General features: G+C 38.6%; 1 protein-coding gene across 1 annotated transcript in view; it reads right to left on the bottom strand.

The window, feature by feature from the left end:
- The window catches only part of ASXL2 (ASXL transcriptional regulator 2), a 133,518-nt gene that overhangs the window by 74,607 nt on the left and 40,023 nt on the right, over window positions 1–18,888 (bottom strand). The window contains exons 2-3 of the mRNA XM_034659795.1: window positions 11,529–11,611; window positions 7,249–7,251 (exon numbers count right to left, since the gene is read on the bottom strand). Of these exons, the coding sequence (XP_034515686.1) occupies window positions 7,249–7,251; window positions 11,529–11,611 (86 nt within the window). The remainder of the gene's footprint in view (window positions 1–7,248; window positions 7,252–11,528; window positions 11,612–18,888) is intronic.

Here is an 18,888-nt window from a genome sequence, read left to right as displayed (position 1 = left end):
GGAGGAGCCTGATGTGGGGCTCGATCCCATAACGCCGGGATCACGCCCTGAGCCGAAGGCAGACGCTCAACCGCTGTGCCACCCAGGCGCCCCTAATTCCTCGGTTCTTTTCTGTAATAAATGGCAGCTATGTAATCCTGAAACCTAGAAATCATTTCTTATTTCCTCCTTCCTTTTACCTCCCACATCCAATCCAACAGCAAGTCCTGAAATACGTATCTCAAATCAGTCTATTGTCTCCAGTACTACTCAGGTAGTCCAAACCACATTCCATCTACTCTAGTAAAATAGAACCTTTATTAGTCTCCTTAACCCCTTCAACTCCTGAATGCTGCAGTCCGTTCTTCATAAACTATATTCATCTACATACATACAGTTCTCTAAATCATTAATTCAGACTACACACCATCTTGTAATTATCAGATACAAATGTTTTGGGGTAGGTGTATTATTTACCTTTGAGGTCTGACTACAAATTTGGACAGAGCAATGCATAAACATTTAACCACACCAATGGATTCATACTGGTCTGCCGTATTCTATTCACATCCACTTATTATTTGGTACAAAAAACAAGCTTCAATTATGGAACTAGTCAACACAGAGGTTCTAAACACTAGTCATAAAACATCTGCTAAATAGCCTACACCAGATTATCTGTGATAAACCCCCTTACAGCAATTTAAAAATGACTAAAACAGGGGCGCCAGGGTAGCGCAGTTGTTAAGCGTGTGCCTTCGGCTCAGGGCGTGATCCCGGCATTACCGGATCCAGTCCCACATTGGGCTCCTCGGCTGGCTGCCTGCTTCTTCCTCTCCCTCTCCCCTGCTGTGTTCCCTCTCTTGCTGGCTGTCTCTCTGTCACATACATAAATAAAATCTTTAAAAAAAAAATAAATGACTAAAACACAAAAGCTACACCAAAATCTAGAATTCTGTCGAAGCCAAAGAAAAACACAAATGGGGGCGCCTGGGTGGCACAGCGGTTAAAGCGTCTGCCTTCGGCTCAGGGCGTGATCCCAGCATAATGGGATCGAGCCCCACATTGGGCTCCTCCGCTATGAGCCTGCTTCTTCCTCTCCCACTCCCCCTGCTTGTGTTCCCTCTCTCGCTGGCTGTCTCTATCTCTGTCGAATAAATAAATTAAAAAAATCTTTAAAAAAAAAAAAAAAAGAAAAACACAAATGATTTTGAACTGAAATTTGTGAGTTAATTCATGTTTCCATGAATTCCATGAATTTAAGGCTCAATCCAATTTCATGATTTAAGATTGAGTGAGTGAGACTTGGTAAACATAGAGCAGACCCAAAACAGCCTCTCACCCTCTGGCTGGTTTCAACTAAAGTTTGTGGACAAAAATACAAAAAGCAACTTCTCATACAAAAACATGTACACGGATGTTCACAGTAGCATTATTCATTAACAGCCAAAACGTGAAAATAACTCCAATGTCCATCAATTGATGAATGAATAAACAAAATGTGGCATGTGCATACAACGGAATACCATTTAGCAGTAAATGAACGAAGTACTGACAGATGTTACAATATGAATGNAATCAATCAATCAATCAATCAATCAATCTTTTTTTAAAAAAAGAATCCTTGTGACCACTCATAAGTGGTCTAATTCAGAAAATGCTCAATCTGTGGATGTTAATTCATAAAACCAAGTATCTTCCTAACCTGTCTTTCCTCTTCTAATTATGAATGGAAAGAAAAACCAGTAAGAGAACAGGGTCTCAGAAAATAATTATTTTGTTATTTTTCTCTTCTTTCCTAAAAACTCTCTTTCTCTATTAGCAGGTAAAAGAAGAGTCAAGGTAACATAGTTAATAGGATGAACAGAGCAGGTTAAGAAAACTTGGTGGGTGGGGGGCAGGCACTAAAAGCAATGGCTACTTTAGAAGGAAGACTTGAAGTCCCAACTTAATGCTGTAAAAGTACATTGTAAACATCAATGGCTGCCACAGCTGATGAAGGGGGAAAACCTGTTGTACAAAAGACTACGGAAAAAAGAAGTAATGAGTGGTAACAGCAAGGATTAGCAGGAATGGTCTCACAGCATACATAAGCATTTGATTTACAGACTATTCTTTGTATGTTTTACCCATAGTATGCATACTTAATGTCTGTGCTTAGTTGCTCTCTTTGTATGATAAGCCACAATCTTCAATTTATACAATCTCTTGTGTTCTTAGCTGTTAGATATATACTGCAATGCTGAAGTAATAAAATGCCAAGAGTCACTGCAAAACAGTCTGGGGTGGGAAGACCATTTATAATTTAGCTGGAGGATACATACTTTTGCTTCAATTTGCAATTTTCCAAAAGTAAAACTTTACATTTAAGTAACTGACTTCAGTACCCACGTTACTAACTTAGACTTGTAACATAAGCGAATGTATATTATCGTGAAAAGAATAAGGGTGTACTCTTGGATTCTATAACACACTAGGAGAACACTTTACTCACTGATGTCCAAAACAGGTATTAGGTATTCACCTCTGACAACAAATACTTAGTACTCTACAGCTCCAGATCATTCCACCTTTTAACTGTTAGCTTGAGATTTATAACATAACCAGGCCCTGCACCTGAATACCTTCTCACCCCTCCTGAAGTTCAAAACTTTTTTTCTGAACCCACAAGTATGTGCTCAGCGAATCCTTTATCAGCTCCTTTCTTGACCAGTTTAATTCCTCGGTTCTTTTTTTTTTTTTTTAAAGATTTTTATTTATTTATTCGACAGAGATAGAGACAGCCAGCGAGAGAGGGAACACAAGCAGGGGGAGTGGGAGAGGAAGAAGCAGGCTCACAGCGGAGGAGCCTGATGTGGGGCTCGATCCCATAACGCCGGGATCACGCCCTGAGCCGAAGGCAGACGCTCAACCGCTGTGCCACCCAGGCGCCCCTAATTCCTCGGTTCTTTTCTGTAATAAATGGCAGCTATGTAATCCTGAAACCTAGAAATCATTTCTTATTTCCTCCTTCCTTTTACCTCCCACATCCAATCCAACAGCAAGTCCTGAAATACGTATCTCAAATCAGTCTATTGTCTCCAGTACTACTCAGGTAGTCCAAACCACATTCCATCTACTCTAGTAAAATAGAACCTTTATTAGTCTCCTTAACCCCTTCAACTCCTGAATGCTGCAGTCCGTTCTTCATAAACTATATTCATCTACATACATACAGTTCTCTAAATCATTAATTCAGACTACACACCATCTTGTAATTATCAGATACAAATGTTTTGGGGTAGGTGTATTATTTACCTTTGAGGTCTGACTACAAATTTGGACAGAGCAATGCATAAACATTTAACCACACCAATGGATTCATACTGGTCTGCCGTATTCTATTCACATCCACTTATTATTTGGTACAAAAAACAAGCTTCAATTATGGAACTAGTCAACACAGAGGTTCTAAACACTAGTCATAAAACATCTGCTAAATAGCCTACACCAGATTATCTGTGATAAACCCCCTTACAGCAATTTAAAAATGACTAAAACAGGGGCGCCAGGGTAGCGCAGTTGTTAAGCGTGTGCCTTCGGCTCAGGGCGTGATCCCGGCATTCCCGGATCCAGTCCCACATTGGGCTCCTCGGCTGGGAGCCTGCTTCTTCCTCTCCCTCTCCCCTGCTGTGTTCCCTCTCTTGCTGGCTGTCTCTCTGTCACATACATAAATAAAATCTTTAAAAAAAAAATAAATGACTAAAACACAAAAGCTACACCAAAATCTAGAATTCTGTCGAAGCCAAAGAAAAACACAAATGGGGGCGCCTGGGTGGCACAGCGGTTAAAGCGTCTGCCTTCGGCTCAGGGCGTGATCCCAGCATAATGGGATCGAGCCCCACATTGGGCTCCTCCGCTATGAGCCTGCTTCTTCCTCTCCCACTCCCCCTGCTTGTGTTCCCTCTCTCGCTGGCTGTCTCTATCTCTGTCGAATAAATAAATTAAAAAAATCTTTAAAAAAAAAAAAAAAAGAAAAACACAAATGATTTTGAACTGAAATTTGTGAGTTAATTCATGTTTCCATGAATTCCATGAATTTAAGGCTCAATCCAATTTCATGATTTAAGATTGAGTGAGTGAGACTTGGTAAACATAGAGCAGACCCAAAACAGCCTCTCACCCTCTGGCTGGTTTCAACTAAAGTTTGTGGACAAAAATACAAAAAGCAACTTCTCATACAAAAACATGTACACGGATGTTCACAGTAGCATTATTCATTAACAGCCAAAACGTGAAAATAACCCCAATGTCCATCAATTGATGAATGAATAAACAAAATGTGGCATGTGCATACAACGGAATACCATTTAGCAGTAAATGAACGAAGTACTGACAGATGTTACAATATGAATGAACCTTCAAATCATTACACTATATGAAAGAAGCCAGTCACAAAAGGCCACATATTCTATGACTCCATTATAGGAAATATCCAAAACTGCAAGTCCATGGAGACAGAATGTACATTATTGGTTGCCTAGGGCTAGGCTACTGGGGGTGAGGCAAGGAGGGGAGTGACAACTAATATTGCAGGGTTTCTTTGGGGGTAATGGAAATGTTTTGGGTGAATACATTAAAAACCATTGTGGGGCACCTGGGTGGCTCAGTTGGTTAAGCATCTGCCTTTGGCTCAGGTCATGATCCCAGAGTCCTGGGATCAAGTCCCACATCAGGCTCTGTGCTCAGCACACAGTTGGCTTCTCCCTCAACCCCTCCTCCTGCTTGTGCTCTCTCTCCCACTCTCTCTCAAATAAATAAATAAATAAAATCTTAAAACAACAACACTGAACTGTATACTTTAAAATGCTTTTTCGGTATGCTCATTATATGTCAATTTTTCAAAAGCAACTATCTTATCCAAAAAATAATAAAATAAAAAATAAAAATAAACAAAAAGCAACTATCTTAAACATTAAAAATTAAGAAAGCTGGCACATTTGGGAAGTCAAACTTGATTCATATGGGAGTATGTAGTAAACAATTTACCTTTACCCAAAGAGAGGTCTGGCCTTTGCCTTTGGACTAAGAAATAATCACTAGGCCCTATGAGAGACTGAAGACAGATAGCAACACTGTAATTTAGGGTAGGAGCTTTTAGCCACACTGACAACAAGATTAAGAGTGAGGGCCTGGGTCACACAGTATCAGATTATCTCTAGAGGGGCTAGACACTAGAAACTGAAATCAGCCACATAGATCATAAACCATCCCTATGTGATGAACCATCAATAAAAACTCTAGACACCAAGGCTTGAGTGATATTGGCAATATTCCATGCATATTACCGCACGTTGATGTTGATATTTAACACTATCCTAAGTCATAGGGAGAGGATGACTGGAAGGTCTGTATTTGGTACTTTACCTTAATTCTGCCCTATACGTCTCTTTCCTTGGCTAATCTTCATCTGTATCCTTTCCCTGTATCCTTCCCATAATCATAAGTTTTCAATGATTAATGCAAGTACTTCCAGCAAATTATCGAGACTTGAGAGTAGTCTTGGGGTTCCTTGAACTAAGCAGTTGGGACTAATAAGTGAAGTCAATCATGTGGACTGTTCCATCTAACATTGCAGTTGGCTAAATTCTCACATAGTGAGTTTTCTGGGGGTTTTCTCACCATTTTACTAAAGAGCAGACCCTGGTTGAAGAGACATACCACTGTAAGGGACAGATAAAATTCTGAGAAAAGCTCTATCTTTCTGGCCAAGACAGGAAAAAGGACGGCTGGAGGTAGGGGAGATGGTATTCCGGAGAGAAGAGAACAGGGGAAGGAAATACCTTAACTCTCACACAAGGCATGGGCTCATTCTGGAGCTCTGCATACTTGGGACATTCCCAACCGACACAGGAAAGGCTCTGAGAACTGAACCACAGCTCACATCTCAGACTAATAACCCTGAGTGGCATGTGCATGAAACAAATCCAGAACAGTAGAGCAGAGGCTTTGAAAACGACCTGATTATTGAACCAACACCTACAGAAGATAAGAGAGAACATGTAGTCTGAGGACAACTGGATAGATTGGAAGGAACGAAGGAACAGAGGAAGGAATCACCATTCTCCAGAGGCTTATAACAGAAAAACAGAGCCTAAAACAACATAATATTCAAAATGTCCAGAATACAACCTTAAATTTCTCAATAAACAACGATCCAGGAAAAGTAAGAAGTTCTCAGGGGAAAAGACAATCGACAGTTGCCAACCCTGAGATTATCCAGATGTCAGACTTAATCAGACAAAAACTTTAAAGCATTTAATATTACTATACTCCGTGAGGTAAAGAGAAATGAACTAAAATATAAATGAAATAAAATATATTATGCTGCAAAACCTTCATATTATTCAAAAGAAGGAAGCAGGGAGGGGACAGTAAACTAAAAAATAAGAAGGAAAAACAAGGGGCGCCTGGGTGGCTCAGTCGGTAAGGTGTCTGCCTTCCAAGTGGGTCATGATCTCAGGGTCCTGGGATCAAGTCCTGCATCAGGCTCCCTGCTAAGCAGGGAATCTGCTTCTCCCTCTCCCTCTGCCCCCGACTCATGCTCATGTGCTCTCTCAAATAAATAAAAGCTTTAAAAAAAAAAAAAAAGGGAAAGACAAACTAGTAAAATTAATAACAGTAAAATAGTAAATCTACTCATGTCAATGATTATCAGATAGAATGTTTTGGTTTTTTGTTTTGAAAGAGATTTATTTATTTATTTATTTGAGAGAGGGAGCCTGGGTGGCTCAGACTGGTTAAGTGTCTACCTTCAGCTCAGGTCATGGATCTCCAAGTCCTAGAATCAAGCCCCACATCAGGCTCTCAGCTCAGCGGGGAATATACTTCCCCCTCTCCCTCTGCCTCTGCCCTTCCCTCTGCCTCTCCCCCTGGCTTGTGATCCATCTCTCTAATGAATAAATAAAATCTTAAAAACAAAAACAAAAAAACCCAACCCCTATAATCCACCAGATAAACAGGATAAATAAGAAAAAAAATATGAGTTGGTTTTGAAAGACTGCCAAGATTTTTTCATAAAAAAGTGAAGATGAAAGATTGATCTACGTCCTAAGGTGAGAAATCTTAGATCCCATACAGAGAACAGCCGCGTAACCATTTAGCTAGAGTGCAGGTGGAAACAAATCAAGTGGTGTGCAGGGCCAGACAATGATCTGTTATTCTACTGAAAAACTACTGAAGGCTGCTGTGCTAGTTATCAATTTACTGACTTTTAGCTCCAAATCCAACCTTCTTTGTTCTTCTCTGTGGTAGTGGAGCTAGACCCTATAACACTTCTCCTTTGCCAGCTGGCCTGATATTAAGTTTTGTCAGCAGAGCACTGGAAGAACACTGCAGAGTGAAAGGGAGCTTTTCTTCCAGGTTTTACTGTGCTCTTGCCTGCCTGCTCTTATGACAGGCAGCACCCAGCAAGATGAAGGACACTCAATGGCACCCAACCTTCAGCAAGGTTCAGCAGAATGACTGTGGGTGGCTTCCCAGAAAATTCTGCTGGTGCCTCAGCTGTCTCCCCTGCGAATGTGGGACAGGTGACCAGCAGGAGGCTTTCCAGCAAGTTCTACTAATACCCAGTAGGCAGCTTCCTATTTGCCAGCCCAGGCTACAGCACCAGTGAACTTTGTCATCCATTGGACCAGAGCCCCACCTATTGCATCAAGATCTGAATCGCAACCTATGACATAGAGAGAGATCTTGAAAGTTACTCTTTCTTAGGGCACACTGCCTCAGCCCTACAGGTATTGTTTCCTCCCTTTAAATAGTTAATTTCTGGCTAACCAATTAATAACTTAGCCAGTTAACTGAATAACTTCCCTGTTCAAACTACCATGTAGCTTTTGTCTGCTGACCAGACCCCGAGACTTATAAAACTGTATAGCTCAAAGACTGCAGAAAACGTCTCTGAAAAACTCTTTAAGACTACTAGTACCTCAGTCTTTCTCAGCCAGGAGCCAATCACTTCATTTTTAATACTTTTTTTGTTGGTTGCTTGTGGCAAAAGATAAGTAACATACAAGTTACCATCTGAACCATTTGTAAGTGTAGATTTCAGTGGCACTGAGTACACTCACAATGTTGTGCAACCATTACCACAGTCCATCTTCAGAACTTTTTCATCATCCCAAAAAGAAACTCTATACTAATTTAAACAATAACTCTCTATTCTTCCCTACTCTCAGCCCCTGGTAACCTCTATTCTACTTTCTGTCTCTATGAGTTTGCCTGTTCTAAGTATCTCATATAAATGGAACTGTACGATATTTGTCCTTTTTTTTTTTCTGCTGCCACAACACTATTTGTTCTTTTGAGTCTATCTTATTTCACCATAATGTTTTTCAGGTTCATCCACACTGCATGTATCAGAATCTCAATTCTTCTTAAGGGGGAGTAATATTCCACTGAATGTATATACTACACTTTACTTACCCACTCATCTTTTGATGGATATTTGGGCTATTTCCACTTTAATGTATTTTAAAATAAAATAACATAATATGGAATAATCAAAATTAAGTGAGCTTCTTCAGAATGGGAAACAGAGAGAAAACTACAAATGGAAAAAAGAATTGAAAGCCATGTACTAAAGACTGAAGAATGAAAATTAACTGTAAGAAGTAGTACAACCTCAATAAAGAAATTAACTATTTCATTCTGTAACCTATCTAAAAACTTTAAAGATTATAAGACTATCATTTAACACATCACTGCAGCAAGAGCATATGTTGTAACTGCACCTGAATAAGATCTTCGAACCCCTGATACTTCATATCCGCGTTAACAAGTAGGTTTTCAATGTCTGGCATATACCAAGCACAAAAGAGAAGGGGGAAAAACAGCAGATGCAATGGCCTCAGGGAGCTACCTTAATGTCAGCTATAGAGAAGCTATGTGATTTTTTTAAGATCACAAAAATACATAATTTCAATCCTTAAGTGGTATGAAGAAATAAACAGAACACTATAATACACTAAAAAAAGAATTTGCTCTAGCTCGTACAGTCAGCCACAGTTCTCTGACAAAGACATATTCAAACTGACACCTGAAAAATAAGAAAAAACTGAGAGAACTCACATTCCCCACTATGAAGGCTGAAGTGCGAAACAGTTTCCCTACCTAGTTGAGAACTGACAACATATAATATTTAAAGCTACGGGGAATGGACAAAATTGCACTTAAATTAGAAGGTAATGAGCAAAAAAGCTGAAAAGGAAGGAGGAATGTCTGTGGTCGCTTCAAGTAACAAAACAGAGTTTCAAGAAAGCAGCAGTATTCAGCTGTGTTAAATAACGCTAAGAAGTAAGAGTCAGGCATTAAAAGTTCCATGGAGTTAACAAAATGGAAGTCACTGGTGACTTAGAAATGCTTTGTGGTCATATAACTGCATCACAACAATATAGTTTAACCAAGAACAGCTACTTATAAATCTAAGTTATCACTAAGCAAAGCCAGAAGCTATTTTTGATGACTCTACCATCTTGCTCCTTTTCTAGATTTATTTTTCCCTTCTTTATTCATTTACTATTCTTTACTTATTTACTATTCTTGCCTGCTCCCTAGAAATGATAATGACAAGTGTAAAGTCAGAGAGCCTTAGTATTTTGGAGCTAGACGACCTGCAACTGGAATTTAGACCTAAGGGGCTGATGGGAGTCTGGTCTCTATACACCAGATATCCTCGTCAATTTCTCCAGTGTATCAAAAGTCTAATTTTAAGGAAAAAAAAAATGAAATCTCTTGCTCATTCCTATTCTATAAGTCGACAGCGTTATAAAAAGAGTATTAGAATACCTTAGCAGAACTGTTCATCAGATCTCAAAAATCACTGTCTTTTTTCTCCTATACCTTTGCACAAATTGGTGGTATTAAATAGGCACTATGCGGGGATGGGGGGATGGGGTAACTGGATGATGGGCATTAAGGAGAGCACGTGATGTAATGAGCACTGGGTATTACATAAGACTGATGAATCACTGGACTCTACCTCTGAAACTAATACACTGTATGTTAGCTAATTGAATTTAAATTTTTAAAAAAGTAAAAAATAGACATTATGCTTTCATTTTAATCTAATAAATCTTATCTAATTCAAATAAAAATTTAGAATGTATCATTGATAGCCAATTTTTTTATTTACAAAAATGTTTAAAAGCTAATTCCTCAAATGCATTTCAATGTTTTAATTTACAAATGTTCACAGAACTTCTCAGAGACATATGTTACATAAGCTGAAATAATACTAATTTATACTTCACTGTTTCATAGTAATAAAACAAACCTAATTTATTCCCAGCCTACTGACATTTGGCCAGAAGTCAAAACAAAAAAAAATTTTTTTTATTATATTATGTTAGTCACCATACAGTACATCCCCGGATTCCGATGCAAAGTTCGATGCTTCATTAGTTGCGTATAACACCCAGTGCACCATGCAATACGTGCCCTCCTTACTACCCATCACCGGTCTATCCCATTCCCCCACCCAAAACAAAAATTTTTTAACTGTGTTAGCAAAGGGCCAGAAACTCAATTTTGTATTAAAGAAAATGAGAATTAAAATCTGGACCATGCAAATAGCTATGTATCAAAAAATGTGTTATTGTCCATTTATAAATATTTCAGCATATCTCACTATTACTCTGGCATCTGAGCTGAACAATTCTTCATGTGAAGGACTGTCCGGCACAATGTGAGACATTTATCCGTTTCCTGAACATTAAATGCCACAGTGCTCCACTTCTTTCTAGCAACTTTGAAAATCAAAAATAACCCCATAAATTCTGAACACTTTCCCTAAGGGCATCTACAGAATACCACCCCCACTCGAGAACAACTGGTCGCAATTTTAAAGCACTGCAATGTTTTCCATCTTAATAAATATGTCAGGTAGACTCCTGGATTTCCATGTTTACAATACCAAGTATGCTGACCATAATTTTAACATTTCTTGATGGCAGAGGGTCTTGATTATGAAGTGACTATTATGTGCTATTGTTAATATAAGGCTCTTAGAAATTAAAGTGTATTTTATCTTTGGTCCTGTATTAACTGACCCCAAGCTGTTTTATTTGTTGTACATAAACCTATTACTCGAAATATATACTGCTTTGTTTGTATCTTTTCCGTTTTATTCCTTTTGGCCAAGGTTATTTCTTCCTAGACTGTCCACCTCTGGCATTCTTCATGTACTAGAGAATATTTTTTACCTGCTAATGACCAAGCTTATTAAATCAAAAGCCTGAACTCATAGATGAAGACTTGAAGATGGCTCCAGGCCTCCTAAGAATTAAAGTGCATGGGTTGGACACAGCTAAGAATTTTTTTTCACTTACTTATGTTTTTGTAACTGTGCTATGACTGAAAACTTCAAAGATCTGACAACTGAACAAATCAGAAATTAGCAAAGCAGTTATTACGAAATCATCAATCTTCAGGACTAACTGTATATTGCTGTACACTATGAAATACTCTAATCAAGTATTATAATTATTACTAATAATATTTAAATAACTCACCTGATTTCTTTTAGTCCTTCTCTCTGGATAACTTGAAGAATTTCTTTATGACTCATGGGTGTATTGGGGTATTTTTCTAAGACCTGAGAAACAAGTATATAATAATAAATTATTTCTTCTTACTTTGTTATTATAATTATATATGTAATTATGTTTCTTATTCTTATTAAAACTATGTATTAATTTCATCCAGCACATACATATCCAGAGACTTTCCATCCCTTGTATTTTGGGACAATAAGAAAAACAGAAAATTAATGGAATATAAACAGGTTCTTCTCTCTTTCAGCCACAAACAATATGTCAAGTCCTGAAGTAGAAATGGATCAAAAAGGATAAGATTAATAACTAAATTATTATTAATGTGCAATATGAAATGTTTATTTTCTGCCTCCACCCCCATATCACACGCCTAACTGTGGATCTACTATAGGTAAAGATTATCCATCTTTACATTTCCAGCAAAGCTAGGTAGGGGATGAATGCTCAATAAATTCTTAACCAAAACAAATGAATAATACAGTTGTAGCAATATTAAAAGGTATCTATGTTCTGGTTCTTGTAAAAAAAGGAGTTAAGCGTAGTTTGTCCTGTCTCTCAGGCTGAATACAACTAAAAACCTGGACAGAATGCATGGAGCAGGGGCACCTGGGTGGCACAGCGCTTAAGCGTCTACCTTCGGCTCAGGGCATGATCCTGGTGTTGTGGGATCGAGCCCCACATCAAGCTCCTCCGCTATGAGCCTGCTTCTTCCTCTCCCACTCCCCCTGCTTGTGTTCCCTCTCTCGCTGGCTATCTCTATCTCTGTCGAATAAATTAAAAAAAAAAAAAAAGAATGCATGGAGCAGCTATCTAAGGCCTCTGAAAATGGGAGCAGTGGGTCTGGAGGAGGAAACCACAACTAGAAATTATACTATATACCCCAAAGTGAGTTTCCTGGTTTTGTTTCCTCTGGGACCACTCAGCCTAGACTCAAAGGCAATACAAATTCAGAATTGTCCACTAAGTGCAGACAGAAATGGCTCCAAAAGAATTCTCTTTTTTTAGTCTGAGGATCAGTAAAGGGGCCCCTAAGGAGACAGAGTTTTCTGGGTTTTTCCCTCTTCCTCTTGACCTACGCCCCCAAACAAGCCAAGGGCAGCAGTCTTGGCAGTGATAATATCAGCAGTGGCTGAACAGGGCCCTAAAACTCCAACAAAGCAGAATCCTTCTGTTCCCGTAAATGTGAAGGGAAGCCACATGGCTTTCTCTGCCATCCTGTTGTCTGGCATCAAAGGCAGACGTTGTGCAAGTATACAGCAAAACAGAGAAATGAAGCCCCAACTGTCTAGCCATGGGACAAGGAAGAGGGTCACTAGGAGCAAAAAAGTATCAGGGAGCTTGCAAAGAGAAAGGAGCTCGAGAAAGTGATACCATGAAGATCTATAAACACTCCTGGGGTCAGTCCAGAACTATGCATATGTGTATCTGACCCCAATCATACTACCAGGTTCCCAAATCAGCCACTAGGTGGTACACATGCAGAACAGATCAGAACAGCTCTGCAAACGCTTTGAAAACGTTGGAATTTTAGTGCAGAGAAAATGGGTTGGAAGTTTGTGATCTGAACCTAACAAAGTAAAATGCCTACTTCAAAAAAAGGACACCCCACCCCCCCGTCATTCTCTACTGAATTTAAACTTGACTTCTTAAAGCATAGTTATAATACTTGCTTTAAAGTCTTTGTCTGGGGACGCCTGGGTGGCTCAGTTGGTTAACTGTCTGCCTTCAGCTCAGGTCATAATCCCAGAGTCCTGGGATCGAATCCCAAATTGGGCAGGAGCCTGCTTCTCCCTCTGCCTGCCACTCTCCCTGCTTATGCACATGTACTCAATCTCTCTCTCTGACAAATAAATAAAATATTTTAATAAAGTCTGTCCGCTAATTCCAACATTTGTGTGTAGGTTGTCTTTTCCTTATGAGTTCTTGACATTTTCCTAGTTCTTCATTTGTCAAGTGATTTTGGATTGTATATTAGGCATTTTGATGTTATCTTACTGTATGTCTCTTTAAATCCAACGAAGAATGATTGGGGAGTGGATTTTTAAGGGAAATGCGCACTATTTGTCTTTGTCTGACTTGTTTCACTCTGTATACAGCTAATATACATATGACAGATTTCCTTCTTTGTTTATGGCTGAATAATATTCCATTACATACATATAGTAATTTTCTTTATCCAATCATCTGTTGTTAGACACTAAAGTTGTTTCCAGGGGCGCCTGGGTGACTCGTTGGTTACTGGTTACTCAGTTGGGTCCTGCGATCGAGCCCCTCATTGGGCTCCCTGCTCAGCCTGCTTCTCCCTCTCCCTCTGCCTACTTGTGCTCTATATCAAATAAATAAATAAATAAAATCTTTTTTAAAAAATAAAAATAAATAGGGGCGCCTGGGTGGCACAGCGGTTAAGCGTCTGCCTTCAGCTCAGGGCATGATCCCGGCGTTCTGGGATCGAGCCCCACATCAGGCTCCTCTGCTATGAGCCTGCTTCTTCCTCTCCCCCTCCCCCTGCTTGTGTTCCCTTTCTCGCTGGCTGTCTCTATCTCTGTCAAATAAATAAAATCTTTTTAAAAAATAAAATAAAATAAAAATAAATAAAAATTTTGAAAAGTTGTTTCCATTTCTCAGCTATTGTGAATAATGCTGCAATGAATACAAGGGCGCAGATCTCTCTCCAAGATAGTGATTTCATTTCCTTTGGATATATACCCAGACGTAGGATTGCTGGTAGTTCTCTTTTTAATTTTTTGAGGAAACTCCATATGGTTTTCCATAATGGCTATACCAACTTATGTAGCACAAAAACAGCTTTTATATAGAGATATACACACAAAAGAAAGTCAAATAAGAACACAGAAGACTGATATAGCTACTAAAAAACAAAACCCGAACCCACAAAAAAACCTATCTTCCTAAAAAGACTATCTTTCTGTAGTACTGCCCAGATAATACAGACAAAATTTTTACATTTCTCCCTTATTTGTAAATATTTCTAACTGCCTTACGGTTTACAAATATTGCATAGCCATTCTGTTTCATCTGATCCTTACAACAATCCAAGAAAGAGCAGAAGAGGTTTAGTTATGTCTATTTTACAGTAAGACTCAGAGAAGTTATGAAGCATAACCTGAACTTAGATGGTAAAAATCTTAATTCCCTAAGCTAAAGAAGATAATGATAACACTTTATACAAAGCAAATAGTTCAATGATTTAAAAAATGTATTTATTTTGTTAATTAAAATATGCACTGGAATGATAAAAACTGTGCTTCTGCTGGATGGGTAGGTTCTTACTTGCGAGGGCAAAAAAAACCTAACAGGATTGCAGAAATGTCACTTACTATTTTGATTAAGATGGGAAGGGGACATTCAACTAGAAAGATCAGACAGAGACCTCTTCCTTACAGGTCTATTTTGAAACATGACAAGATAAGCTTAATGAAAACGTCAGCCTCCACATGTGTCTATAATTAAATCGATACCTCAAGAGGTAGGTTCCTGGCTCGGGCTTTAGTAATGAGCAAGTACATAAAAATGAAAAACAAGATCCTGGTGGGGCCTGGGAAGATTCCAAATATTCTGGGTGTGTTTCTCAAACTCTATCATTAATCAGGCTTCAGGCACTTAGGGTGACATCAGTCAGTTAAGTGTCCCTGCTCTGGACTTTGGCTCAGGTCATGATCTCAGGGTTGTGAGACAGAGCACCACATCAGACTGGGCATGCAGCCTGCTTAAGATTCTCTCTCTCCTCTGCCTCACCCCCATTAAGAATAAAAACAAAAAATAAAAGCTAGACAAGGGTGTTTCACCAACTTCCAATGACATTTCATGGTATTCCACAAAGAAATTAATTCTAGGTGCTGAGTTACTATACAAAGTCATATACACCGTATGTGAAGTAACAAGGGTTTCCCCAATGATAAAACATATTCATTCTAGAAAATTAAAGCATACAAAACAAAACCAAAAAAAGGTTTTGTTTGATTGTATGTATAAAGGGATTCTGCCAAGAGAGAACAGGACTTCACATTTTGGCATACTCCCTTCCAGGAGTTTTTCAGTAACATTGTACACAGTTGAGATTTCTTCTGCATATACCAGTTTGTACTGTTTTAATATTATCACAAGCCCTTTTTTGCAAATCTTGAGACATTAATGATATATTTCATAGCAACATAATACTCCGCTGAATGTGTATACACATATACACACTGAATCACTTAATCCGTATTTCCTATTGTTGCATATTAGAATCACTTAAGGAGGCACTGTATCCTGAGACACTATACCAACACAGGCTTAGAAAGTGAGACAGATCCTAACTTTATTCCTGACTCTACCATTTAATTTTGTGACTTTGGAAAGTCAATCTCTGAGCCTCAATTTCATCAGTAAAATTAAAATAAGAACATCTTTAACTTATGGAACAACTATGAGCATCAAAGAGAATATTTTATTTTGAGCTACTTTGCTTAGAACTGAAGAAATAGCATATTCTCAATAATTGTGTTATTGGGTTTTTTTTTACTGCAACAAATGCCAAATGTTTCTGATTATTTTTAAAGTTTTCTAACAAGTGGAATTGCTGCATAAAGTTATTTTAATATTACCAAATTGCTATCCACCAGAAGTATAGAGTCTAACCATATCATTAACCAGCAATTGTATAATTTTAAAAATCCTTGGTAACTATTTTAAATACACATATAAGTTTAAAATGTTAGTTACTAATGAGGTTGGATTTTTCCCATCACTAGACATTTACATTTCCTCTGTTAATGACCCTGACATAAGGGAATAAGCTACTTGATCTAAATAATAAAAATCAGGTTAAAAAAATAGAATTATAAAAAATATATAAAATTTAACAACCACAAGGGTGCCTGGCTGGTTCAGTCAGTGGGGCACAGGACTCCTGGTCTCAGTGTCATGAGTTTAAGCCCCATGTTAGGTGCAGAGTCTACTTAAAAAACAACAACAACAAAAAAAAAACCAAGAAACTTAGCAACTACATCACAGAAATATGACAGAGTTGTCTGAAAACTAGAAATACACTTTGTTTATTCCATTACAGAAGGTAGAACATTCAATGATTTCACCAAGTAATGATTTCACCAAACTAAATTTATTTCTATCAACAAGTTAAAAGAGTAAAACTGTACAACTTATTGGCCCAAAGCAGAAAACTACATTAAAAGCATTGTTACGGGTATAAATCATGCTCCATATTCTAGGAAAATGCAGTTCCAACACAGAACTTCCCCTCAAACAACCCACTTGGTTGCTGGAAGAAAACACACGGCTACTGAAATCTAGGAGGAACTCTGTTGCTACAAGTTCTACATGGGAAAGTGGGAAGATGTAGAGGTTTCTGTAAACCATACTGAAAACCCAGGAGTTGACAAAAGAAGACCAGTTTGTCCAATAGATGTTATTGCTTGCCTTGGTCAAGAATTAGAAGGGATTTCTAGGGAAACAGATAAAATCATCCAGGGGGCAATTATATTTCACCGTTACTATCACTAGGAAATCCTGAATACTAAAAACGTAGAATACAAATTTAAATAAGAGCACAAATCTGCTTGATTTTCTTAAATGGTATCAAGTGCTTATAACAAACACTCCTCTCCATACAGACACACAATAGTACATTGACTGAGACTCTGTTGTGGTCTCTGTAAGAGCTATTAATATAAGCAAGGAATTTCGGCTGAAAAAAAAATTTAATTGATGGAAAACATTCATGTGTTTCTAAGCATAGGTATAAAGGTCAAACGGCCTGCTTCTAATAGCTCTAAGAATACATCCTAGGTAACTAAAGGCTCTAAACCCCAATCCTTCATTGGTAGAGTGAGGGTTATAACATTCTCATAAATAGGAAAATGAAATAACACATTCTGCAGTATTCTTAAGTTACCGTAAGTGACCGATAAACCAAAGTGGCTTTTGTTTTTATTAATCAACTATATGACAAAACCGTTTGCCAGTTCACATTTCTGATACTACCCTCATTTAAAATTTCACCAATGTTCATTAAGGGGGATGAAAAATGCAAAAGAGGGGCGCTCGGATGGCACAGTCAGGGTTAAGCGGCTGCCTTCGGCTCAGGTCATGATCCCAGGTCCTGGGATCCAGCCCCACATCAGGCTCCCTGCTCAGTGGGGAGCCTGCTTCTCCCTCTCCCTCTACCTGCTGCTCCCCCTGCTTGTGCACGCTCTCTGTCAAAAAATGATTTTTTTTTTAAAGATGTTATTTACTTATTTGATGGAGAGACAGACAGCGAGAGAGGGAACACAAGCAGGGGAAGTGGGAGAGGGAGAAGCAGGCTTCCCGCTGAGCAGGGAGCCCAATGCAGGGCTCGCTCCCGGACCCTAGGATCATGACCTGAGCCGAAGGCAGATGGTTAATGACTGAGCCACCTAGGCGCCCCTAAATAAAATATTTTTTAAAAAGCCGAATATTAAAAAAAAGAAATAAAGAAAAATAAAGAAGATAGCATGCTTCTCTCAGGCTATCTGCCCTTTGATTTTTCCAATATTTTCATCTCAGATAATTAACAATACCCTACACTAATTCCTGCTGGTAACAAAAAAAACATTACACAAGAAGCAAAATTTACAATATGAAATAATTTTACATTAAATGCCAAGAACTTCACAATCATATCAAGTCATTTCTCTAGACTTTAAATCCTGTTTACATTACAGATATCCAACTATAAAAGACCAGATATAAGACTATTCTGCATGAAAAAAACAAGAGTGAAAAATCACTGAAAAAGGCACTCGCATTCATATGCAAAAATATTTTGATTAATTAATCATAATAAGGCTTCTTTGTCTGCCCAAGGAGCTAGAAAATGGAAATTAATAAAAATTTCTCTGACAGGGCAGCTGACTGGCTCAGTCAGAACATGCAACTCTTGATCTTAGGGTCATGAGTTTGAGACCTACATTGAGTGTAAAGCCAACTTTTTAAAAAATTAATAAAATATCTTAAAAAATAAAAATTTCTAGGGGCACCTGGGTGGCTCAGTCAGATAAGCATCCAACTCTTGATTTTGGATCACGTCATGATCTCAGGGTCATTAAGATGAGGCCCAAGTCTGGCTCTGCACTCATCTGGAAGTCTGCTTAAGATTCTCTCCTGGGTTGGGGCGCCTGGGTGGCACAGCGGTTAAGCGTCTGCCTTCAGCTCAGGGCGTGATCCCGGCGTTATGGGATCGAGCCCCACATCAGGCTCCTCCGCTATGAGCCTGCTTCTTCCTCTCCCACTCCCCCTGCTTGTGTTCCCTCTCTCGCTGGCTGTCTCTATCTCTGTC

The sequence above is a fragment of the Ailuropoda melanoleuca genome, chromosome 4 (assembly GCF_002007445.2).
Source record: "Ailuropoda melanoleuca isolate Jingjing chromosome 4, ASM200744v2, whole genome shotgun sequence".
Classification (NCBI taxonomy): domain Eukaryota; kingdom Metazoa; phylum Chordata; class Mammalia; order Carnivora; family Ursidae; genus Ailuropoda; species Ailuropoda melanoleuca.
This window is presented reverse-complemented; position numbering and strand designations above follow the sequence as displayed.